At 40.9% G+C, this 19,529-nt stretch overlaps 1 protein-coding gene and 1 non-coding gene across 6 annotated transcripts in view; one reads left to right on the top strand and one right to left on the bottom strand.

Moving 5' to 3' along the window:
- Lin54 (lin-54 DREAM MuvB core complex component) overlaps positions 1 to 19,529 on the bottom strand; it is a 73,724-nt gene that overhangs the window by 29,909 nt on the left and 24,286 nt on the right. For all 5 annotated transcript variants that reach the window (XM_004653391.3, XM_004653393.3, XM_045144115.1 and 2 more), the window contains exons 3-4: positions 13,199 to 13,322; positions 3,506 to 3,648 (exon numbers count right to left, since the gene is read on the bottom strand). In XM_004653391.3, coding sequence (XP_004653448.1) covers positions 3,506 to 3,648; positions 13,199 to 13,322 — 267 coding nt within the window. The remainder of the gene's footprint in view (positions 1 to 3,505; positions 3,649 to 13,198; positions 13,323 to 19,529) is intronic.
- Positions 12,586 to 12,696, top strand: LOC123458994. The gene has a single exon (XR_006635926.1). It is a non-coding gene; the product is annotated as a U6 spliceosomal RNA (small nuclear RNA).

Here is a 19,529-nt window from a genome sequence, read left to right as displayed (position 1 = left end):
GAAATAATCAGACCTTTCAGGGCTTACTGCACACTGGCTTTGAAATGCCATTGATTCTAGGAGAATATAAATAAATCATATGGAAACCTACTTTTTTGGACAATGGAACACTCAGGAGCTGTAGATTGTTGCAAGAAAATTTTCAATGCCAGGGATGGGATACCTTCCAGTGAGTTGTTGGCCAGGGAGGTCCCTGATGCCCCCAAAACATTATAGGCCATTGTCAAGACCCTTGGCTTCCCACCAGGAATACATGGTAAGACCTTATTGGTGAAGACTCCACATACTTGGGCTACAAGGCCACTGAGAAATCCTGCTGGCACTGAGCTGATAACCTCCTCCATGTAGACCAGCTAACAGAAAGCTGGAAGAAGCCATTCTGCATGCAGTTCAATGGGAAAAAGAGAAATCACCAGGAAAGATACTCAATAGTGGACACTGCAAGCCTTATATTTGACCAGCCAAGACAAATGAGTCAACGGGTGCAATAGTGGCACATCTATCATGGTGGAAACCAACTGCCCTCTCATTAGACTGGAGGCCTGCTCCATGGGAGGGAATATATCTGATACTGAAAACTTAAAACAGGGGTAGTCATGAGCTCTAGGGGTGTAACATCAGCTGATGTCTGGCTAAATGTATAGACTATGCTTATCAAACTGCCCAGTAAGCACTTCTCTTAATATTCATACCCTTCTATTAATGCTACTCTCCCTTTTGGTAGAGAATCTTCTCTTTTCAGATGGCAGTGACCTTGGGATGATTCAGAAGGCATCATGGTGCTGGAAAGAAGTGACCGGAGTGCTCAGTACTGCAATATCTCTATCACACTTTCCAAGGCTCAGGGTCTTATTGCAGAAGAGGTGGCAGAAAGAATGTAAGAGCCAAAGGAAGGGTAGGACTCCTTACAATGTGCTCCCCCCCAGACACAAAATGGCCTGGATATCCCCAGAGTTCCTGATACTTCCTACCTACACAAGACCATCATAATAGGAGGAAAAGATGATGACATCAAAATAAAAGAGAGACTGATTGAGAGAGGGAGGTTATATGATGGAGAATGGAGTTTCAAAGGTGGTTACCTGCAAAACCTAGGGACCCAGGTTCGATTCCCTAGTACCCACATAAGCCAGATGCACAAAGTGGTGAATATGTCTGGAGTTTGTTTGCAGTGGCTAGAGGTCCTGGTGCGCCCATATTCTCTCTCTGTCTGCCTCTTCCTCTCTCTCCCTCTCTCTCTCTGAAATAAATAAATGAAATTTTTATTAAATGGGCTATAGACTGGAGAGATGGCTTAGTGGTTAAAGTGCTTACCTGCAAAGCCTAAGGACCCAAGGCTCAATCTCTCTCCAGATCCCACATAAGCCATATGCACAAAGGTGAGGCAAGCACTAGGTCATACATACCCATTAGGTGGCACAAGGGTCTGAGGTCCGATTGTAGTGGCTAAGGCCCTGGCATGCCAATTCTCTCTCTCTCTCTCTCTCTCTCTCTCTAATAAAGGGAAGAGGGGCTATAAAACTAAACAGAGAGTTCTCAAAAGAAGAAATACTGAGAAATGAAATGTGGAAAAACAGGAACCCTTCTATACTGTTGGTGGGAATGTAAACTGGTACAGCCATTGTGGGAATCAGTGTGGAAGTTCCTGAGACAGCTAAAAATAGATGTACCGTATTTCCCAGCTGTACCACTCCTAGTGATACATCCTAAGGACTCTTCTCACTACCTAAGAGATACTTGCTCTGCCATGTTTATTGACGCTCTATTCACAATAGGTAGGAAATGGACCCAGCCTAGATGTCCCTCAACTGATGAATACATAATGAAGATGTGGTACAATTATACAATGGAGTTCTATTCAGTGGTTAAAAAGAAAAGAAAAAGAAATTATGAAATTTGCAGGGAAATGAATGGAAATGAAAAGGAGTATACTAACTGAGGTAACCCAGGCCCAGAAAGCCAGATACAAATGAACTTCAGATGCATACACCCACCACTTTGTACATCCAGTTCTCTGTGGTGCTGGGATATCAAACCCTGGCTGTCAGGCCTTGTAAGCAAGTGCCTTTAACCACTGAACTAACTCTCCAGCTCCTGGGAACACTTTTTTTAACTACTTTATTTGAGAGAGAGAGTGAATAAGTAGGGGCGTGCCAGGGTCTCCTGCCACAGCAAATGAATCCCAGACTTATGCACCACTTTGTGCATCTGCCTTTATGTGGGTACTGGGGAATTGAACCTGGTCCATCAGGCTTAACAAGGAATCCCCTGTAATCACTGAGACATCTCTCTAGTCCCTTGTAAGGAATTTTTAATATTCCATCTAATGTCTTTAATGTCCTTGAAATTAAAAACCTTATCATATTCATGTTTTAGCCAAGGGCCTATCATTTTGTGTGACACATGGTAAACACTCAAATATTTGCTCAATCTACTCTGTTTCAGAAAGTTTGTCTACATTACTATATAACTTTTATACAGGTAGATGCTTACTTTAATAAACTGAGACACCATATTTATACATTATGTATGATGAATGCTTAACATTTGTTCTACTTGTGGGTAAAACAAGCCAAGGAAGACAGGTATAAAGGACAGTATATTTCTGGAGTCTCAGGGTAGAAACTTACTATAATGCCTGGCTTTCCACCTGAAAAATATGACTTTTATAATGTACCCTTTCTTTACATATTTATGTAACTTTATTTATTTGCAAGCAGAGAGAGATTGAGAGAAGAGAGACAGAGAGAGAGAGAGAGAGAGAGAGAGAGAGAGAATGGGCACACCAGGATCTTCAGCCATAGCAAAGTCCTGGGGAATCGAACTAGGGTTCATTGGCTTTGCAGACAAGCACCTTAACCACTAAGCCATCTCTCCAGTCCATATCTGTACATTTTAATAAAGTGAGTTAGAATGTTTACCTAACCTGAAAATAGAATGATACCTGATGCTTTAATATGAAATCATTATGAAAAGCTTTTGAATATTTTGAATAAAATATAAGTTCCAAAAACAAAAATTTTATGCTTATCAACATCTAACAGCAGTTTCTAGAACTTAGTTCTGTTATCCAACAAAACCTCAAACCTCAATAATAGAAAAGTTACTTCATAATTTTCATAGACTCACTGTACCCAAAGACAGTAATTTTGCTCATTACCTGAAGCATAACTAACTACACAATGTACTTCACTAAAAAGACTTTTCCCCCCTAGCTGGGTGTGGTGGTGCACACCTTCAATCCCCACACTCAAAAGGCTGAGTGAAGTAGGAAGATCACTAAGAGTTAGAGGCCAGCCAGGAACTCAAGCACTGAGTTCCAGATCAGCCTGAGCTATACAGTGAGATCCAACCTCAAAAATATACACAAAAACAACTTAATTATTAACTTCATCTAGCACTTACTTGCTTAGAAATACATGAAAACCAAAGTATTAAAAGTGATTAGTAAGAAAACAAAGGCATCAAACACAATATTTGATATTTGTGACTGATTTTTCTTTACCTTATTTGGTGATTTCAAAGGTGAGATGGCTATTTTATTTGGTGTCTGTGTTGTAGAATTTAAAGTTGATCCAATAACACCACTTTCTGATATTGTTATGGTCTTCGATGGAGTTCCAGGAGTAGATTGTGAAAGAACCCTACCTGCAAATGAGAGGCAACACATCAGCTTGGCTTTTTTCAGTTAACAGTAAGACACAGAAAAGGATTTCAGGATTTCCTATCTATCAACACATGACCTTCAACACTAAATGAGACCTTCAAGAGCTGCAGTGAACCAAGGCAGAAGCAAGATAATGTTTAATAATACTTATGGAAGAACATTCTCACCAATATTGTTAAAGTTACAAGCACCCACCAGACGTGGTGGTACACGCCTTTAATCCCAGCACTTGGGAGGCAGAGGTAGGAGGATCACTGAGTTCAAGGCCACCCTGAGACTGCACAGTGAATTCCAGGTCAGCCTGGATTGGTGAGGACCTATCTCCAAAAAAAAAAAAAAAAAGTTACAAGGACCCAAAAGCAAGCTTGCTTATGACAACTAAGCAACCTGTATGACAGTGCTCCTAAAAGTCAGGGCACGAACCCAATCCTAAATGTCCATCTTTGTCCTTTGTCATATATACTAGGTCTGTCTTCCTACAATCAATAAAAGTGGCATGTCATTTCTGGGCCAGAATTGCTTATGAAAGACTTCCCAAAACTCTCTGAAACTCTCGGTTACATCTGATATGGTGGCGCCTCTGTGTCTGTGTCTCTAAGTGACTGACCATGGTGAGAAGAGTCTCCTTTTCAATTCACTGAACATGTTATTACCTTTCTGATACAATCTATAGAGATTATTTCAGTTAAAAGAAAACAATTACCCTGGCTGACCTCAGCTGGAAGGATGAAGGAACAGAGCTAATTGTCACATCAAATGTACAGAGATAGGCCGAGCATGGTGGTATATGCTTTTAATCCTAGCACTCAGGAAGCTGAGGTAAGAGGATTGCCATGACTTTGAAGCCACCCTGAGACTACACAGTGAATTTTGGGTCATCCTGGACTATAGCAAGACCCCTACTTCAAAAGACACACACACACACAAAAGCACATACACAGAAAAAGCTCATCATGGGCTGAATAGATGGCTTATCAGTTAAATCACTTACCAGTGAAGCCTATGGACCCAGGTTCAATTCCCTAGAACCCACATAAGCCATATGCACAAGGTGGAGCATGCATCTGTAGTTCATTTGCAGTGACTAGAGACCCTGGCATGTGCATGTGTGCTCTCTCGTGTGCTCGCTCTCTCATGCACTTTCTCTCTCTCTCAATAAGTAAGAATAAAATTTAAGGGCCGGGCGTGGTGGCACACGCCTTTAATCCCAGCACTTGGGAGGCAGAGGTAGGAGGATTGCCATGAGTTCAAGGCCACCCTGAGATGACAGAGTTAATTCCAGGTCAGCCTGGACCAGAGTGAGACCCTACCTCGAAAAACAAAAACAAACAAACAAACAAAGAATAAAATTTATAAAAAGAAAGAGGAAGCCGGACGTGGTGGCACACGCTTTTAATACCAGTACTTGGGAGGCAGAGGTAAGAGGATCACCATGAGTTCAAGGCCACCCTGAGACTACATAGTGAATTCGAGGTCAGCCTGAGTTACAGTGAGAACCAATTGGGAAAAAAAAGAAAGACAGAAAGGAGAGAGAGGAAAAGAGGGAGGGAGGGAGAGATAGCTTAGTGGTTAAGGTGCTTGTCTGCAATGCCAAAGACCCAGTTTTGATATCCTAGAACCCATGTAGGCCATATGTACAAGGTATCACATGCATCTGGAGTTCGTTTGCAGTAGCCAATGGCCCTGGTACCTCCATTCTCTCCCTCCCGCACCCCTGCCTGTCTCTCTGTCTTAAATAAATAAAAATAAATTTTTTAAAAAAGAACAAAATTCATCACTAACTTGATAAAAATTCCCAATTAAAATGTCTACTTCAGATGAGTGTGGTGGTGCATGCCTTTAATCTCAGCACTTGGGAGGCGGAGGTAGGTGGATCGCCATGAATTCAACGCCAGCCTGAGACTACATAGTGAATTCCAGGTCAGCCTGGACTAGAGTGTGATCCTACCTTGAAAAACAAACAACAACAACAAAAAAAGTGAGTATCTAATTTTGTGGAGATTGAGATTTTTATTTATTTATTTTATTTACTTATTTATTTGGTTTTTCAAGCCACCAGGTTAGTCTCTCGTGATTGTTCTAAGCAGATGCTGGACAATCAAATCCACTACCTCAAGAGGAAAGTTAAATAGTGTAGGTAGGTGGGCTGGAGAGATGGCTTAGCGGTTAAGTGCTTGCCTTTGAAGCCTAAGGACCCCCAGTTTGAGGCTCAATTCCCCAGGACCCACGTAAGCCAGATGCACAAGGGGGCACACGCATCTAGAGTTCCTTTGCAGTGGCTGGAGGCCCTGGTGTGCCAATGCTCTCGCTCGTGCTCTCCCTCCCTCCCTCCCTCTCTCTCCCTCCCTCCCTCTCTCTCTCTCTCTCTCTCTCTCTCTGCCTGTTGCTGTCGAATAAGTAAGTAAAATAATAACAACAAAAAAATTAGGGTAGGTAGGTAAGATGACCTCTAAAATCCCATACAACCTTGAGTTGCTATCATTGAACTTTAATTATAACAAAAAATGAAGGGAGAGGGCAGTAAGAGAAGAAATAGGAAAAGAAAACAGGGACTGCTGCTTTACACAAAGATAGCCAATACACAGGGGTTTCTTGGCCTGTCTTCTTGATAACAATGCCAAAGTGTGTGTGTGTGTGTGTGTGTGTGTGTGTGTGTGTGTATAAAAGTTCCTTTTTAATATTTTATTTTTATATGCAAGAAAGATGCATAGAGTGATAGATAGATAATAAATAGACAAGAAGGCAGGCAGACAGACAAAGAAAACAGGTGCTCCAGGGCTGCCAGCCACTATAAATTCCAGATGTATGTACCAACTTGTGCATCTGGCTAACGTGGGTCCTGGAGAATTGAACCTAGGTTGTTTGGCTTTGCAGGCAAGTGCCTTAACCACTAGGTCATCTCCCCAGCCCAAGTTCCTTTTTAAAATGTGAATAAAGCATATAAGGCACTCATCTAGTGACAAGTCAGTATTTACATTTTACCAAAGTAAAATGAACTAAGACAAGGTGGCATGGTGAATATCCCTATTTCTAGCACTTGGGAAGTGGAGATAAGAAGATCAGGAATCCAAGGCCAGTCTCAACTACAAAGGAACTTGAGCTCCTGCACTTCATGAGCACCAGTGTCAAAAAAAAAAAAAAAAAAAAAGCCGGGCGTGGTGGCGCACGCCTTTAATCCCAGCACTCGGGAGGCAGAGGTAGGAGGATCGCCAAGAGTTCAAGGCCATCCTGAGACTACATAGTGAATTCCAGGTCAGCCTGAGCCAGAGTGAGACCCTACCTCAAAAAAAAAAAAAAAAAACAACGAACATCATCCATGATCACAGAGAAAACCTACAGGAGAGCTATGAATAAAAGCCAAGTCTTCCGGTAGTTCTTCTCGCTCTTAACATATCACTATACTGCCTTCAAGATACACACACATTCAATGATACCAATGACATGTACTGGCTAAGCCACCTTAAGTGCCAAAATCTGTCACCTATCAAATAGATAGGGAGAAAGAAGCCAAGATGAAAGAACTATCATTAATATGGTACATAATCCTATGTAATATTTTTCTACCTTTATAAAGAAGTTCTAACCAAAAAAAAAAAAAAAGTTAAAAAGCTGGGCACAGTAGCACATGCCTTTAATCCCAGACCTAGGGAGGTAGAGGTAGGAGGATCGCCATGAGTTTGAGGCCACCCTGAGATTCCATAGTGGATTCCAGGTTGGCCTGGACCAGAGTGAGACCCTACCTCAAAAAAGCAAAGGAAAAACGGAACAGATGCTAGAGGTTCTTACTTGTGGTAAAGCACGCATAGTCCAAACTGTACTAACCAGGGCAAAGGTCACAGGAATGGGGCAGGGAAAAATAAGGAATGTTTGATTAGCACAGACTTTCAGTTGCACAAGATGAAAAACACTGCAAGGCACGCCCATTCTCTCTCTCTCTCTCTCTCTCTCTCTCTCTCTCTCTCTCTCTCTGCCGCTTTGTCTCTGTCACTCTCAAATAAATAAAAATAAATAAAAAATTTAAAAAAACACTGCAAAACAATGTGAGTGTACCTAAGGCCATTAACTGTACACTTAAATGGCAATTTTCAAAATAATTAATTCTGCCAGGCGTGGTGGTGCATGTCTTTAATGCCAACACTTAAGAGGCAGAGGTAGGAGGATCACCTTGAGTTCGAGGCCACCCTGAGACTACATAGTGATTCCAGGTCAGCCTGGGCTAGAGGGAGACCTTCCCTCGAACGACAAAACAAAAAATAATAATAATAATTAATTCTTGCCAGGCATGGTGGCACACACCTTTAATCCTAGCACTCGGGAGGCTGAGGTAGGAAGATCACTGTGAGTTTGAGGCCAGCCTGAAACTAATTCAAGGTCAGCCTGGGCTAGAGCAAGACCCTACCTTGAAAAACCAAAAAATAATAATAATAATAAAAATAATTCTTAAAAGAGATCTAAGTGACAAATACAACAAAAGTTGACTCTAAGAAAAAGCCTGGCTGGGCACAGTGGCACATGCTTTTAATCCCAACAGTTCAGAGGCTGAGGTAGGAGGAACAAGGCCAGCCTGGAGTTATAGAGTGAGCTCCAGGTCAGCTTGGCCTACAGTGAGACACTGCCTTGAAAGACAACAAAAAAGAAAAAGCCCAAATACAGAAAGGGGAAAGACAAGGACACCAAGTATTGCATAATGCAACATGACTAATGAACAGTTTAAAGGTAAAGATCTGAGCAGCATAATCACATCTGTGGAAATAAGAAATGATTAGATGAAGGGCGCCTCATTAAACCCCAGAGGAACCTCCAAGATGGGCAACCCAAGATAAAATAGACAGTCAACCATGAGGGCCAGTAAAGACAGCCACCCAGGCCTCAAACTCACAGCGATCCTCCTGCCTCTGCCTCCCAAGGGCTGCAATTAAAAGCGTATGCCATCACGTCTGGCTTCTATGTGAATTTTAAAAGATTACACAGAAATAGTCAAAAGGAGAAATTGAATTGGAATGGTGGTGCACACCTGTAACTCTTGCACCTGGGAAGCAGAAATAAAAAGACTACTGGAGCTGGGCGTGGTGGTACACATCTTTAATCCCAGCACTCAGGAGGCAGAGGTAGGAGGATCACCATGAGTTCGAGGCCACCCTGAGATTACACAGTGAATTCCAGGTCAACCTGGGCTAGAGTGAGAACCTACATCAAAAAAACAAAAGAAAGAGAAGAGAGACTAACTATTGGAGTTGAAAAGCTAGCCTGGGATACACAGTACCAGGCCAGCCAGGGCTCGACAGTAAAGAGCTGAGAGAGGGAGATGGATAGGGAAAAAGAGAAAGATGGAAGAAGGGAAGGAGGGTGAAGAGAGGGAAGAAACTGTCTTACAAATTAAACTGAAAGCGCGTAATTCTAGTAACACTTACTAAGCATCCATTTCCATGTATTTTATTTTAGCTACATGTGGCAAAGTTAGGATTAATTTTGCAACTTATTATAAATGACCCAAAGTCTAAACAATGACATCCATGATGCCCTGTGCTCATCCAGGTAACCTTGTTTTATTTTTCTGCATTGCTGGGATAGATTCCCAAGGCCTCAAGCACAGGCAATGTTGTTCTAACTGAACTACATCCCCAGCCCTAAAGTAAATTCTTGACACAAACAAAAATGCATTTATATAATTCTTCAAATGCAGCTAACTAAGAATCTGCACGAGATCTATCAAGCCCCAAACAGTAAGCAACATCCCACTGAAACATTCCTAATCTACTCTCCAGTCTACCCAAACCTCCCAGGGGACTGGTAGCCCCTTTTCAGCAATACTTCCAAGCCTTGCTCACTTTCAGCCAATTGCCACATATAGCCTGAATCAGTCCCAAACCCAAATTCTTTCTAACCTTTCTTCTAGAACACCATGCTATTTCCAGTGACAGCCTCAAGGCCCCAGCACCCTTTGTTATCAAATTTCGCTGAGGGCCCACAGTGCAAATGTGAGAATAGCACTCAACACTCTCGCACTGTCTTCTCTCACTACTCCCTGGGCACAGCGAGGCCTATGTACAGACAGTGAGACGCCAGGAGAGTAACAAGTCACCACCAGTGACTTCAGTGGTGCCTGCTTCTACACTTGTAGATTCAATATCGACAGTGGACTGAGGAGTCTGGGGACTTCTATTTCCCTTTGGCTTTTAGTCCATCCCACATAGGTATTACTAGTTGATAACCAGTACACACGTGAAGTGCCTGTATCAAGAGGATTGGGGAAATCACTGAGCAGTTAAAGGCACTTGCTTGCAAAACCTGCTAACCCAGGTTCGATTTCCCAGTACCCATGTAGAACCAAATGCACAAAGTGACACACATGTCTGGAGAGCATATGCAGCAGCAAGAGATCCTGGCATGCCCATCTTCTGCCTCTGTCTCTCTAAATAAATAAAATTTTTCTTTTTAAAAAATGTCTTATTTATCAGAGGCAGATAGAGTGACAGAGAGGAAGGGCATGCCAGGGCCTCTAGCCATTGCAAATGAACTCCAGACACCTGGGCCACCTTGTGCATCTGGCTTTACATGGGGAATGAAACCTGGGCCCTTCAGTGTTGTAGGCAAGCGCCTTAACAGAGAAGCCATCTCCCCAGCCCTAAAAATATTTTTTGCAACAGAGTGAGTTCCAGGCCAGCCTGGGCAAAACTGAGACCCTACATTGGAAAAAATTAAAAACCAAGCAAGTGAGCAAAGAAACAAAAGATGACAACTGGGCTGGAGAGATGGCTTAGCAGTTGAGGGGCCTGCCTGCAAAGCCAAATGACCTGGTTCAGTTCACCAGAACACACAAAAGCCAGACGCAAAAGGCAACGCACGCATCTAGAGTTTGCTTGCTGTAGCCGGAGGCCCTGGTGCACACATTCTCTCTCTCTAACAAATAAACAAATATAAATGTCAAAAAAGATGACAACTCATTCTAGGGAGGGGTAGTGAGCAAGCACCTGAAAGCCTCTAGTGGTAAGACCACCATCCAGAGATGCTTTCAAATAAGCTCTGAGCACAAAGGACACAATAATCATCACATAACTGGTACAAAAAGCAGTGTTAGTACAACTGTGAATTAAAGGTCAGTCACCATGGTGATATGGTTTCCCTAGAACCAGTCTGCTTGCCCAGCTGCTTATAAGGCAAACAGTAAGAAAGCTGGATTTATCCAGGCTATTAAGGAAAGATAGAAAAGAGGTCAATGGTATTTGCAAGAAAGCAGTAATGATGGTCACAGGCTTCCTGTTGAACAGGAAGAATCTGAGGACAAGTGGTTATAACTAAAGAAAAGTCTAAGACTCCATGAATCCCATGTGAAAGTAAAACAAAGTTGGTGCAAAGGAGTGCAAAGGCAGAGAAGCTAAAAATGAAAGGAGGCCTAGAGAGCTGGCTTAGCAGTTAAGGCACTTGCCTACAAAGCCAAAGGACCCAGGTTCAACTCCCCAGGACCCATGTAAGCTAGATACACAAGGTCATACATGTGTTTGGAGTTCGTATGCAGCAGCTGCCTCTTCCTCCCTCTTTCTCCCTCCTTCTCTTTCTAAAATAAATAAATAAAAATAATTTAGAAAAGAAAAAGAACAAAAGGAATTAAACATATGATCCAGGTTTCTGAGGTCCTGTGGTCATTGGTGATAAAAATTTTAAAGTATGTAATAAAAAGGAATTGGCCCACAGTCAAGTGTGCTGGTAAGAACTATAATAGCTAAAATTCTGTTATCATTCAAATAATTACTATCAGTGTGACAATTTTATTTTTATAGTCATAAAGAATTGAATATGAAATATATTAAAATGCTGAAACCAAAAATTTTACCATGAAATACTATACTTCCAAACCCAGCTCAGCCATTGACCAACTAGGTGCCTCAATTTCCACCCTGGCAAAACTGGGTCCACTATGTATTTCACTGGATTTCCAGGAAACTATATCAATTGTTGAATGTAAAAAGCTAAGCACGAGACACACTATAGATAGCTAGTATTCTGCAGGCTAAAATTTTGCTACTTTCACGGTAAATGTCTACTAAAAACCTGAGACTAAGTTAAAAGAATGATTTTTCAGTAAAATACTTTGCCTGAAGCAAAATATAATAAGTGTAACATTTCCTCTTTTTTAAAATTTGTTTTATCTATTTATTTGAGGGGGGTCAGAAGAGGGAAATGGGTGCTCCAGGGCCTTTAGCCACTGCAAACAAATATATGTGCCACATTGGACATCTAGCTTATATGGATCCTGAGGAATCAAACCTGTGTTCTTTGGTTTTGCAGGCAAGTACCTCAACCACTAAGCCATCTCTCCAACCCAACATTTCTTAACACTTATTTTTCTTTTTTCCCCAAGGTAGGGTCTTGCTCTAGCCCAGGCTGACCTGGAATTCACTATGTAGTCTCAGGATGGCCTTGAACTCAGAGCGATCCTCCTACCTCTACCTTCTGAGTGGTGGGATTAAAGGCATGCGCCATCAAGCCCGGCTTTTTATTATTATTTATTTATTAGAGACAAAGAGAGGGAGAGAGAGACAAAGAGAGTGAGTGAGAATGAGCACACCAGGGCCTATAGCCACTGCAAACGAACTCCAGATGCATCTCTTACGTGGAACCTGGAGAATCAAACCTGGGTCCTTAGGCTTTGCAGGCAAGTGCCTTAATCGCTAGGACATCTCTCCAGCCCCCCTTTTTTTGTTTGAGGTAAAGTCTCACCTCTAGGCCAGGCTGACCTAGAATTCACTATGTAGTCTCAGGAGGGCCTCAAACTCACAGCAGTCCTTACCTCTGCCTCCTGAGTGCTGGGATTAAAGGCGTGCACCACCATGCCTGGCCAGCCCAACATTTCTTATTAACTACTTTGATTTAAAATAATAAGCTATTATTGTTGCACTAAAACTTAAAATTTTTGATTTGTGCTCACTTCAGCAGCACATATACTAAAATTGGAACAATACAGAGATGATTAGCATGACCCCTGCGCAAGGATGACACAAATTCCATATTAAAAAAAAAAAAAAAACTTTCTCTATCCAATACATATGCTTGTATACAGTTGGGCTTTTTTGTTTTGTTTTTGGTTTTTCAAGGTAGGCTCTTGCTCTAGTTCAAGCTAACCTGGAATTCACTATGTAGTCTCAGGATGGCCTCAAACTCACAGCAATCCTCCTATCTCAGCCTCCAAGTGCTGGGATTAAAGGTATGTGCCACTATGACCAGCTTATATATCATTTTAAAGTTGCATATTAGCCAATCATATGTATGATACACACACACATACACACACATACATACACACACACACACACACACACACACACACACACGTACATATATGCTTGCATACAGTTTTAAAGTATGTTACCCAATCATATGCAAGCTGTACTTCACTATGAATTTTTTGCTATAATAAATACCTATGATCTGAAACAAATAAACAAAAAACATTTTAAGAGAGAACAGCCTTTATGAACCCTATTGGCAAGATAAATATAAAGCTTAATGAACTGTAGAAAACATATATGTAACCTGCAATGACCGGTGGTGATACTTGAGCTGTCTGTCCTGTAACTGCTTTACTATTAATTGGCTTTGCAAAGATCAGCTTCGTGATTACTGGACCAGAGGTTGGTGTTCGAGGCTTCTTAGCAATCTGAAACATACAAATAAATATGAAGAACACTTGTTTCTAGAAATCAACTATTCAAGAAAAATAAGATAAAATTCATACAGTAGTATACATGAAACTAGCTCATTTAACTAATTATATATATGTATTATTGATGCCATAACATTTAAAATTAAAATTCATTCATCAAAATATTAATATGATCACATTCATAAGCTCATGTATCTCAATACCTTACACTTTATTATAATTCTTAGTCTCCTGGAAACATGCATGTTTAATGTTCAGTAATAAAATACTGTGCATAGCAACATTACTTTTCAAAATAAATCATTCAGAAATAAAAAGATGGAGTTAAAAATATAGTACAAATTATGGCACCATCATCAAATACACATGCATAATCACACTGGCCTCTGACCCAAAATGTAAACACATTAAAGACAGACTGATGACTAATTTTCCTTACCTCCTTCCTTTCCTTCTTTCTCCCTAACCCTCCTACCCCTCCCCCACCCTCGACTTTTATTTTATTTTATCAAGGTAGAGTCTCACTCTAGCCCAGGCTGAGCTAGAATTCACTAAGCAGTCTCAGAGTGGCCTCAAACTCACAGCCATCCTCCTACCTCTGCCTTCTGAGTGCTGGGATTAATGGCATGTGTCGCAACGCCTGGTTTAAACTTTATTCCTTTATTATTTATTTATTTCTGAGACAAAATATGATTGGGAGTGTCAGGGCCTCTAGCCACTGCAAATAAACTCCAAACACATGTGCCATCATGTACATCTGGCTTACTGAGTACTGGGGAATTGAACCTGGGTCCTTAGTCTTTGCAGGAAGCTCCTTAAGCACTAAACCATCTCTCCAGCGTCTCTGCCCCCTTTTTGAGACAAGGTATTATTCTATAGACCAACCTGGCCTGGAAATCACTATAAAGTCTGGGCTGGCCTCAAGCTCAGGGCACTTCACCTTAGCCTCCCAAGTGCTAGATTATAGACATGCACAGATTTTTCAACTTTAGTTTTATGTAAATACATACATACATACATATATACACACACATACATACATATTTTATACATATAACACAATATATATTTTACATATGCGTGTGTGTGTAATATATACTATGACACATATAAGGAGTAAAGGAAGAACTGAACAAGTGAAATCCTCAGGTGCAAAGAGACAAGTTTGGAAGAATAAAGACCTATAAAATCAAGGTTCTGAAAACTCAGTAGCAGAGGCCAGTAAGCTAGAAAGGAGATATAAAGGGAATAGAAAGGGAAGGGGGACCTAATAGGATGGCATGGTATATATGTAAGTAGAAGAACAGATTAATGGGGGTGAAAAGGCCTAAGTGAGAGGGGAAGAGACTAAGTAATGGAAAGGAGGAAGGAGGGCTAACCAAAATCTAAGAGGATATAAATAAATCATATGAAAACCTACTTCTTTCAACAATGGAACACACAGGAGCCATAGATTGTTACTAGAAAAATTTCAGTGTCAGGGATGGGATACCTTCCAGTGAGTTGTTGGCCAGGGAGGTCCCTGGTGTCCCCAAAACATTACAGGCCATGGCCAAGGCCCTTGGTTTCCCACCAGGAAGAAATGGTAAGACCCTATTGCTGAAGACTCCATATACTTGGGCTGCAAAGTCACTGAAAAATCCTAGCTGGGCGTGGTGGCACATGCCTTTAATCCCAGCACTCGGGAGGCAGAAGTAGGAGAACTGCCGTGAGTTCAAGACCATCCTGAGACTCCATAGTGAATTCCAGGTCAGCCTGGGCTAGAGTGAGACCCTACCTCAAAAAAAAAAAAAAAAAAAAAAAAAAAAAGATCCTAGCTACAGATGACTGGGCTTCTGCGTGAGAATGAAAATACTTAGTAGCAGAGGCCAGTAAGTTAAAAAGGAGACATAAAGGGTAGAGAAAGGAAGGGAGGAGGATACTTAATAGGTTGATATTGTATATATGTAATTACAATGATTGTAATGGGGAGGTAATATGATGGAGAATGGAATTTCAAATGAGAAAGTGTGGGGGTGGGGAGGGAGGGAATTACCATGGGATATATTTTATAATCATGGAAAATGTTAATAAAAATTATAAAAAACAACAAAAAAAAAACAACAAAAAAAAAAAATCCTGCTGGAGCTGAGCTGAAAACCTCCTCCATGTAGACCAGCTCACAGAAAGCTGGAAAAAGCCATACTGCATGCAGTTCAATGGGAGAGAAAAATCACCAATGAAGATACTCAACAGTGGACACTGCAAGTCTTATATTTGGCCGACTAGGCCAAATGAGCCAATGGGTGAAATAGAGGCATGTCTATTATGGGAAAAACCAACCACCCATCTAATTTGATTGGAGACCTGCTCCATGGGAGGGAATACATCCCTGATACTGAAAACCTACAACGGGTAGTCACGAACCCTAGGGGTGCAACGTCTGCTGCTGTTTGGCTAAATTATACTATGCTCATCAAACTGCCCAGTAAGCACTTCTCTTAATGTTCATACCCATATATTAATGCTACTTTCACTTTTGGTAGAGAACTTTCTCTTTTCAGATGACAGTGACTTGGGACAACTCATAAGGCATCATGGTGCTGGGAAGAAGTAACAGAGTAGTGCTCAGCACTGAAACATCTCTATCACACCTTAAAGCTCAGGGTCCATTGTGGAAGAGGTGGCACAAAGAATGTAAGAGCCAAAGGAAGGGTAGGACTCCTTACAACGTGCTCCTCCAGACACAAAATGGCCTGGATATCCATGGCCTCACAGTGCCTGACACTACCTACACAAGACCATCATAATAGGAGGAAAAGATGATATCAAAATAAGAGAGAAGACTGAGAGGGGGAGGGAATATGATGGAGAGTAGAGGTTCAAAGGGGAAAGGAGGGAGGGAGGAAATTACCATGGGATATTGTTTACAATCATGGAAATTGTTAATTATAAAAAAGTTTTAAAAATCAAGGTTCTGAAATTTTACTAAAATAATGTGTAATATACCTATAATTCTTTAAAGGAATATTCATCTCCAAACTGAAGTTAACTGTCAACATTAAGTAAAAAACGGCAAAGATATCAATGTGGGTTTTTTTGGGTTTTTTTTTTTTTTTTTTGAATTTCAATGTGGTATTTTTGTTTGTTTGCTCTTTGGTATTTTAGACAGGGTTTCCCTGGCTGACCTGGGACTCACTATGCAGAGCAGGCTGGCTCCAGAAATTTGCCTGCCTCTGTCTCCTCGAATGCTGGAATTAAAAGTGCAAACGAATACCTGACCTAATGAATTTATACTGAAATTATTACCATATGCAAAGACACAGCTGTTCAAAAGACAGGAGCAGAAATTTACCTATAATAAAAATCAAAAAATTTTAGTATGTGAAGGACAATTTCATCTTTTTGGCAGATATGGAAGCTAAGAGCCTAGAAGTATTATTACTAGAAATGATTCAAAATAGATAAACTTGATAAATATCAGAAATACACCAGAAGCTTTAACAGATCACAGTAAAACATCAGTTCCATGGGCTCAAATTATAAATTAAATAATATCTTACATTCAAAATAAAAAACATATACTTTCTTAAGCTGACAATATTATTTGACAAATAGAATGCATGTGAAATACTAATCATTTTATTTAAAAAGGAGAGTTGGGGGCTGGAGGGATAGCTTAGCAATTAAGGCATTTTCCTGCAAAGCCAAAGAACCCAGGTTCAATTCCCCAGGACCCACATTAGCTAGATGCACAAGGGGACGCAAGTGTCTGAAGTTCATTTGCAGTGGCTGGAGGCCTTGGTGTGCCCATTTTCTCTCTCTCTCCCTTTCTCTTTCTCTGTCAAATAAATAATAAATAAGTAAATAAATAAAATAAAAAGGAGAGTTGGGCCAGAGAGATGGCTTAATGGTTAAGGTACTTGCCTGCAAAGCCTAAGGACCCATGTTCAACTCTTCAGATCCCATGTAAGCCAGAGGCACAAGGTGATACATGCATCTGGAGTTTGATTACAGTGGCTGAAGGCCATAGTGTGCCAATTTTTTTCTCTCTCTCTCGCATAAGAAATAAAAAAGCCAGTCTGTTGAGCTTGCCTCAAAAAAAAAAAAAGGTGGGGGTGGGGGAGGGAGGCTGGAATGATAGCTTAGCAGTTAAGGCAACTGCCTATAAAGGCAAAGGACCCAGGTTCGATTCCCCAGGACTCACATAAAGCCAGATGCACAAGATGGCACATACATCTGGAGTTTGTATGCAGAGACTAGAAGTCCTGGCTCACCCATTCTCTCTCCATCAAGTAAATAAATAAATTTTTTAAATTCAATAAATAAAAAGGAGAGTCAGTAATATATAATGAAACACACTTGCAAAACTCTGACATCCCTAAGCAAAGTCATGAGTGCTCTGTAGGAAGTCTATCAAACCAGGAGATATAAAGGGAACATTTCCCAAGTACGTTTATAGGACTAAAACAATCAAGTAAGCTAGAACTTCATCTTTCATAGCATTAAGGACCATGACAGGTAGGTGTTCTGAACAATACATATCAAGCAATAAGTAACCTTACTTATAAAATGTCTGAGCTTAGGCTGGAGAGATGGCTTAGCAGTTAAGCACTTGGTTGTGAAACCTATGAACCCCAGTTCGAGACTCAATTCCCCAGGACCCACGTTAGCCAGATGCACAAGGGGATGCACATGTCTGGAGTTCATTTGCAGTGGCTGGAAGCCCTGGCATGCCCAGTCTCTCCTTTTCTCCCTCCTCCTCTCTCTCTGCCTCTTTCTCTCTCTGTCTGTCACTCTCAAGTTAAAAAAAAAGTCTGAGCTTAAAGTGTCCCTTTCTTTCCTAACTTTCACAGCCACATGACTATATGCTTACCCCAAAGGAAAAATATAAATAATGGAACTAAAAACACATTAATTATTCAAATGAACAATCTTATCTTACTCTTGTGGTTGTATTTCTTTAGCAGAGCACTGCTTAAAATAACAATTTCCAATCTATTAAGGAACCATTTCTTTTTTTTAAGACAGGGTCTTATGTAGCCCAGTCTGGCCTTAAACTTGTTATATAGCCAAAATCCTGATCCGCTTCCCTCCACCTGCACATGCTGAAATTACGGACATGCACCACCACACCTAGGGACCAAAGTTTCTTGGATTCATCCTTGCAAAGCAAGGACTCTACCAACTGAGCTCCATCCCCAATTCAGAAACCATATTTTTTTTGTACTATGAATTCTAAGTTACCCTTGAACAAAATTCTAAGTAAAACTAAGTATTAAGGATCATTTTGCAATAAATTTATCTAAGCAGTAGACTAAGGCAAAAAAATGAAAAAGGAGGACTGGAGGGATGGCTTAGCAGTTAAGGCGTTTGTCTGCAAAGCCAAAAGTCCCAGGTTTGATTCCCCAGTATCCACGTAAGCCAGATGGGCAAGGGGGTGCATGCATCGAGAGTTCCTTTGCAGTGCTTGGAGCCCTGGCGCGCCCATTCTCCCTCTCTCTCCTTCTTTCCCTTTGACAAATAAATATAAATATAAATATAAATCTTTTAAAAACTGAAAAAGGAAAAAGAAGGGCTGGAGAGATGAAGGCTCAACAGTTAAGGCACTTGCCTACAAAGCCAAAGGACCCCAGGTTCAATTCCCCAGTACCCACGTAAAGCTAAATGGTGGCACATGCATCAGGAGTTCCTTTACAGTGGCTAGAGGTTCTGGTGTGACCACCCTCTCTTTCTCTCGCTCTGCAAAACCCCCATAAATAAATAAAATATTTTTTAAAAAACGAAAAAAATTCAGGTGTGGTGACACATGCCTTTAATCTCAGCACTCGGGAGGCAGAAGTAGGTGGATCACTGTTGAGTTCGAGGCCACACTAAGAACACATAGCAAATTCCAGGTCAGCCTGGACTAGAGTGAGAACACTACCTCGAAAAACAAAACAAAAAAAAAAAAGGAAAACAAATTTAGAAAGAAGGCACACAAATACATCAAACAATTCATGCAAATAATTTCCAGTGTTGTATTAGGCAGATTCAGGGGCAACCAAGAAGTTATGCTGCCCCACACTACTAGTTATTTATTACTCTTATACATGACACACAACCATGGACAAGTGATTAGATTTCTGAAGTTGAATTACACCTCTGTGATTGCCTGGCCTCAACTATTCTTTCATCATGTTTCATTTTTTTTTTCACTGTCTTTAATTTTTATTATTATTA

Source organism: Jaculus jaculus, chromosome 2 (genome assembly GCF_020740685.1).
Source record: "Jaculus jaculus isolate mJacJac1 chromosome 2, mJacJac1.mat.Y.cur, whole genome shotgun sequence".
Lineage (NCBI taxonomy): Eukaryota > Metazoa > Chordata > Mammalia > Rodentia > Dipodidae > Jaculus > Jaculus jaculus.
Note: the sequence above shows the minus strand (reverse complement) of the source record. Positions and strands in the feature narration are given on the sequence as shown.